We start from the raw sequence: 6,774 nt of genomic DNA, 5'->3' as shown, positions 1-6,774 counted from the left end.
CTTATTGAGCTAGATGACATCAACTCATAATCAGAATAATAAGACTTGTAAATGTAGCAATTCTAGTAATTACAATATATAGGTATGTACATGTTCAATGGAAATCCACTGCAAAATTTCTGATGGTATTCTGCAGTAGCTGGGATAAAGAAATCTGAAACACCTCTAGGCTACATTCCCGAAACAAACTAAAGATCAAAGAGAATGGTTGCTAAACAACGTCCGGAAAGAATATTTAACAACAATGGCCGTTCTTTGCGATCTTTACTACGCCGTGTGAACATAGCCCAATGCTGCCTCACTCCTCACTTTACTATCTTAAGGTTCTAGCATGTGGACATTAATATAAATTATATTAAGATATAAATTAGAGATGAGGGAATCCTCACTCCAACAAAGCTGCCGGCCTTTCAGAGCTGCTTTGCTCCCTGCCGCTCCACCCCGGTGCCAGGCAAAGCTGGATCCAATCCTGGGAAACTTCTTCTAGTTTCCTAGAATTGGATTCAGCTTTTCCTTGGCTCCGGGGTGGAGCGGCAGGGAGCGGAGCAGCGCTGAAAGGCCGACGGCTTGATGAGCCGAGTGCAGATCAGTCTAAGCACTTTGCTTCATTAAGATGAGTGATTTGATTGTCTCTAGTATAGATAACTATTATTTTCATGTTGTGTTAAGAGTAACTGAGATATTCTGGACTAAGATCTGAAGATGTTTTTCCTATTGTTCCCTCATTTAGAAAAAAAAAAAAAAAAAAAACAATATCAAAAGTTATGTCTTTTAGATCAGAAAATAAGGGCTAGCTCTTGGCATGAGTACATGGTGTTCTACTCAAGGATAGAATCAGAATTTGTTTTCTACTGATCCAATACTTTAGGCTCTAAGAGGTGACAAAGTTAGAAGTCAAAGAAGTTCAATAATGAACTTACTGTTTGACTGTGTTCCAGTTCCATCTTCTCAGAGCATGTCTTTTCAAACATTCTTCAGAATTCGCCATCAAGCCTATCAAAATGCATATATAGCTGCGAGGTGTTATAGATGACCTGTGGAAGAGAGACAGATTGAGCTTGCAGTGCATGATCTGTTTAGAGCACTTTTAAAATGATGAGGTCTTATGATTCTATATTTGTTCTCAGCAGACTGCCTGTAATGAAGTCAAGAAGCTTGTGGCTGTTTTTGCTGTTGCTCAGGGCCTTTCTGTCGGCCACATGGGGATGGATGGATTCAGATGGGAGCAGAAGGTTAAATTCCGCTACGGGGAGGTTGCAACTGAAGGTAAATCGTCTATTGAAATGCACTTCACCCCGGGCGCTCATATAATACGCCATCGTTACAATAAACTCTTCTATTTTCTATTAACAGAACTGCTGTTTTCTTTTTCTTCATTGCAGCTAACGTGACTTTTTGAAAGATATTGTCAGGCAGACACTTGATTAATTCATGTTGACAGCAGATCATGTATAGAAAAGAATATGTGATACTTGACAAAACTATAGTGACATTTACCTGACAGAGAAGAGTGTAATGTAACTTACCAAAAGAAGGACAAATAAAAGGCACACATTTGGAAAGGCGTAAAGCCTCATTTAGGCTATATTCACACAATGTTTTTTCAGCTTTGTTTAAAATGACGTCCGTTTTGAGATTAAAATAACAGATGTCATTTAGCTGTCTGGTCTTCCCTTAGTGCAATGACAGCTGTTGGTACATTATTCTAGTATGGGTTACTAATTGGCATTTGGGTGTGTCTTTAATTGAATCCATTGAATTCAATAGTAAAACCGGAGAAAGAACGGTGACAAAAGAAAAACTGTGTGAACAACTAATACAAAACATCTGCTGTTTGTGTATGTTTTTTTGTTTTTTTTTTAATAGAAAAATCAGATGTTTTTAGTCTTTTTTTGACATTGTGTAAACATAGCCTTACAATGGAATTCATTATGTTATTATTATTTAATTGTTACCATTTAAAATCTTTCACTTAAACATTTTTAAGAAAAGATATTATAGTTTCTTTTTATTGTATTTTCTATACTATTTACCGTCACATGGTTAAACTTACTAATTAGCTAAAGTAAGGGAACATTTACATACTGTATATCCAGAGATCTAGCATTGTGTCTGGTGGTTTCCACCCTAGTGAGTTGTAATATAGGCATAAACTCATTCCTATGGGGCACCAGGTGCAGTGCATCCTGCATTCTTCCCATCCATAGTAGCTCTGAATCTCTGGATATATGAATGGTTTAGTGATTCTATGTTTATTACTGTAAATTAGAATAACCATAAATAGTAATTTTTTAAAATGTTTTTAAAAGATGAAGAAAAATTATTCCCAAAATGATCAGAACTGGTCATTAACATAAAGTTTGCATGATATGAGGTAATGAGGTGAATTCTATGGGTGATCACCCAGTGAGAGTTATGTAAACAAAATCTTCTCAGTGTTTAGTGCACTTATTGTGATATTGTGTTTGATTGTTTTCATGGGAAATTGGAGTCCTTAAAGGGCATGTATCACCTAGATTTTTTTTTTTTACTATGTACTAAAATTATTTTATTCTAATATCTTTCTATTTTATTATTGTAATTTATTTTATTTTATTTTATTTATTTTATACATTGTTATGGAAGCTGGCATCTTGCCAGAGATATTTTTAACAGCATTTATTGATATACATTTTAGCAAGCCTCATGGACATAGATGACAATAGACAGAGTCTAAGAATGAGATGAATGTGAAGCATTATTGAGCATATTCTCATATCGAGCTGTTACTGTCTCCCCTATCTACTGGTGTCACATGTTGCTGCAAAGCAGTACAAATCAATTTACAGCAGGAAGTTTCATCTTAATTTGAGCCCCAGTGGTGAGAATTAAAACTGCAAGATTTCAGGATCAATTTATAATATAGGCTATGTTCACACTACGCAAAAGTACGGCCGTTGTTGCCATCGAACATTGCCCTATCTGCTATGGGATCCCGGCCGAAGCATGTACACATCGTATACGCTCCGTCCGGGATCCCATGCAGACCCGCAAATAACTGACATGTCAGTTTTTTGCATTCGCAATTCTGTGAATTGTGGCTGCAGAAATCTCTGTCAGTTCACACAATGAAGTGATCGTCTCCATCCGCTTGCTTCATTGTGTGCTGTGGAGTGTTCTGATGCAGGCGCTCGCTGAACACTACGGCCATAAAGATCATGGGATGATCTGTGCAGAGACAGGCGGTTCGGTGACCCGGCCGGGGTCACGGAATGGCCGGTCTCTTACAGAGTGTGAACATAGCCATAGATAGTAAAACGGAATGTAATGCCACCAAAAATATGTTTAACATATAACCATTATTTAAACAAGAAGTCATTTTCTAATGACACATTCCCTTTAACCTCTTAAGGAACAGGCCTGAAATGGCCTTCAGGACATTGTCACTTTTGCTTTTTCGTTTTTTCCTCCTCGCCTTCTAAGACCCATAACTCTTTTATTTATCCACCTACAGGGCCATTTGAGGGCTTGTTTTCAGAAATAGTTGTACTTTGTAATGCAGCTTTTCAATCTTCCATAAAATGAATGACGGAACCCCCAAAATATAATTTATGGGGTAAATGTGGGTCAAAAAATGTGATTCCGCAAATTTTGGGGGCGTTCCATGTTTACATTATGCACTTTACGGTAAAACTGGCATTTTTTCTTTATTCTATAGGTCGGGCTGAACACAGCGATATGCATGTTTAGGCTATGTTCACACTACGTAAGTTTCCGGCCGTAGCGCGTTCCGTGAATAAGCGGCCGGAGATTTACGTAGTTTGCGTACAATGGAAAGTATAAGATCTACGGCTGCACAGTTCACACTACGTAAGAACTTACGCCCGAATCGTATGCGGCGCCGTAAAAAATGAACCAGACCATTGTTTCAGGACGGAAATGCTGTAACTTACGCCCGTAGCGTTACATGCGGTCCCGTACGAAATAGTGATTTCTTCATTTTTGCACTTTGATTTGCCGATCCAAAAGGTTCTGTGGGGTGTCCGGGGCTAGCCGAAGATATCCAAGTAAAAGACCACTGTCAGATCGCTACGTATGGCGCTCGGGAAGCGTAAGTAGACTACGGGCGTAAGTTCCCGGACGTAAATCCCCTGCTGGAGTTTCACACGTATATGTCCGGCCGCGTAAAATATGCGGCCGGACATATACGTAGTGTGAACATAGCCTCACTAGGATTTCTAACCATGAGGACCTGACATGAGGACCAAATACTGCCTGAAATATACTGTGTATGAACCCAGCCTTATAGCGCTTTTATTATGTCACCTACGGGGTCGTATAGGGTGTCATTTTTTTGGGCCAAAATCTCTAGTTTTTATTGGTAAAATATTTTTCCAGATGAGATATATTGATTGTTTTTTATTAATTCCTTTATACATAAAATGTATTTATAACATTTTTAAAAAGCATTCTCTGCATTTTTTTACCACTTTTTGTTCACGCCGCTAACCGTGCAGGAATCATATTGTTTTATTTTAATAGATCGGACAATTACGCACACTACAGTGTATTATATGTTAATTCACTTTATTATTTTTATGTGTTTTATGTATAAAATGGGAAGGGGGGTGATTTATTGGGGGAGGGGCTTTGGGGCATTTTTAAAAAACTTTTATTTATTTATTTATTTATTTATTTATTTACACATGTTTAGTCCTCTTAGGGGACTTTCACTTTCATGCACTGGGTTACATTCACTGACCCCTGCTATGCCATAGCATAGCAGGGATCAGTGTTATCTGTGATCTTCTGCCTGTGGCAGACTCTATCAGAAGGTTGAAGACCCGAGTGCACGGAGGAAGGTAAGAGACCTCCGGCAGTCAGGCCATGAGATCGGGACCCCCGCAGACATGCTGCAGGGGTCCTGATCGGTAACTGACAGGGGATGCTCTGGGCACTTACACTTCAATGTCACTTAAGTGGTTTAAGGGGTTAATGGCAGGCGGCCGTGGGATCGCGGCAGTCCGTCATTAAGGATTAGGGCCTGACTGCAGATAGCCGGTCCTCACCGCTGTGGGGTAAGCTCAGCTTGTGAGCCAGCTCCACAGCCCGGTATCCCAGTGGGGCGTACATTTACGCCAAGGCCCAGGCTGCAGGGGGCGTAAATGTACGCTCCGTGTCGTTAAGGGGTTAAAGGGTTTGGCCACTTTCTATTAAAATGTACCATGTACCTAGTAATAGTAAAGTTATGTCTCCTACTTACTATGTGCCCTGTTGTGGAGAAGCCAATCCCACATTGTATCTATCTATAATATAACCAAACATAGAGGGCACATTACCTACACCACCCATGGATGTCAAGTGATGTGCAGATCACATGCTCCATCTTTCGCAATTTATGGATAGGAGTTATTATATTCAATTACTACTTATTTACTTTTATAAAAAAAAAAATTATTTATTATTTTGTGGCTGCATTTTTTTTATGGGGCTCCTGTCGTCTCCCGAGTGGCAGGATGGGATCCCATGATCATTTGCTTGCAGCTTCGTCCATAAACAGTGATCTTGCGCTTTACAGCATATTATAAACTGTCCCTATTTGTGTCCCTAAATCTAATTGTAAAGATACAGACTGCCTTTGCAGTCTGTATCTAATACTTCAACTAATCCTCCGTCCCCTGGCTGTACTGTTGGGCGTTGACATCTTGGTGACGTCACTGCATACCATCACTGGAACACACTGCTGATATCACCAAGATGGCAGCATGTGATAGTACAGCCAGGGTTAGCATTAGATTCAGACTGCAGAGACAGTCTCTATCTATCTATCTATCTATCTATCTAAATTGTGGAAGCGAGTGGCACTACCCAGCAAGGTGGGTGCCAGCCGATGTGGTTCCGACCAAGAACCTCGATCAATAGAATAAACGATGATCAGCGGCACACCAGTAATGTGAACAACCGAAGTAATTTATTGTTCAAAATTCAGAACATTCAATAAATGCAGCACAGCAAAGCACGACGTTTCGGCGTGGTAACCGCCATTTTCAAGTGGCCTTAAAGGCACTTGAAAATCTATCTATCTCCTATCTATCTTTCTTTCTTTCTTTCTTTCTATCTATCTATCTCCTATACAGGGAGCTGCCCCGGGCGGCGAGACCAGGGGGGCGCCATCACAGGGATCAGAGAGAGAAGCATCACAGTGAATGAGGAAGCCTGGAAGCGTCCTGCCCTCTGTCATTGTGAGGAGGCAGGGGACGATTTTTACTTCATCAAAAGAGGTATTTTCCATACTGTACTGTCTTCTGGCTGCTGTTTAGCTATAATTTGCGCAAAATCGAGGCATTTTTACAGAGATTTTGTGCAAATTAGGGCTAAACAGTAGCCAGGAGACAGCACAGTAAAGAGATGGTGAAGGACCTTGACATGTGACTATGATGTCACCGCAGGTCCTGTATGTACACTGCACTATGGAGGAGGAAGAAAGAAAATACAGGTGTGTGGGAAGGGGAGGACAATCAGAGGTGTACAGTCTGGGGAGGGGGACACTTGTCTGGGATGGGGGGGCACACAAGAGAGTTGGGGTCCAATGTCTATTTAGGGGTCTGGCTGTACATTATTCCATACTTAACCCCTTAATAACTGCCCTATCCAAATATATATATATATATATATATATATATATATATATATATATATATATATATATATATCACATTTATATAAACCTTACCTAGTATCTGCAGGGGTAGTGAAGCTTGACTCTCCAGCTGTTGCAGAACTACAACTCCCATC

General features: G+C 40.1%; 1 protein-coding gene across 1 annotated transcript in view; it reads left to right on the top strand.

Moving 5' to 3' along the window:
* Positions 1-1,140: 1,140 nt before the first annotated feature.
* Positions 1,141-6,774, top strand: part of LOC138782175 (follistatin-related protein 4-like) — a 584,758-nt gene continuing 579,124 nt past the window's right edge. Inside the window, exon 1 of the mRNA XM_069956808.1 lies at positions 1,141-1,266. Within this exon, the coding sequence (XP_069812909.1) occupies positions 1,141-1,266 (126 nt within the window). The remainder of the gene's footprint in view (positions 1,267-6,774) is intronic.

Source organism: Dendropsophus ebraccatus, chromosome 1 (assembly GCF_027789765.1).
Source record: "Dendropsophus ebraccatus isolate aDenEbr1 chromosome 1, aDenEbr1.pat, whole genome shotgun sequence".
NCBI classification, from domain to species: domain Eukaryota; kingdom Metazoa; phylum Chordata; class Amphibia; order Anura; family Hylidae; genus Dendropsophus; species Dendropsophus ebraccatus.
Note: the sequence above shows the minus strand (reverse complement) of the source record. Positions and strands in the feature narration are given on the sequence as shown.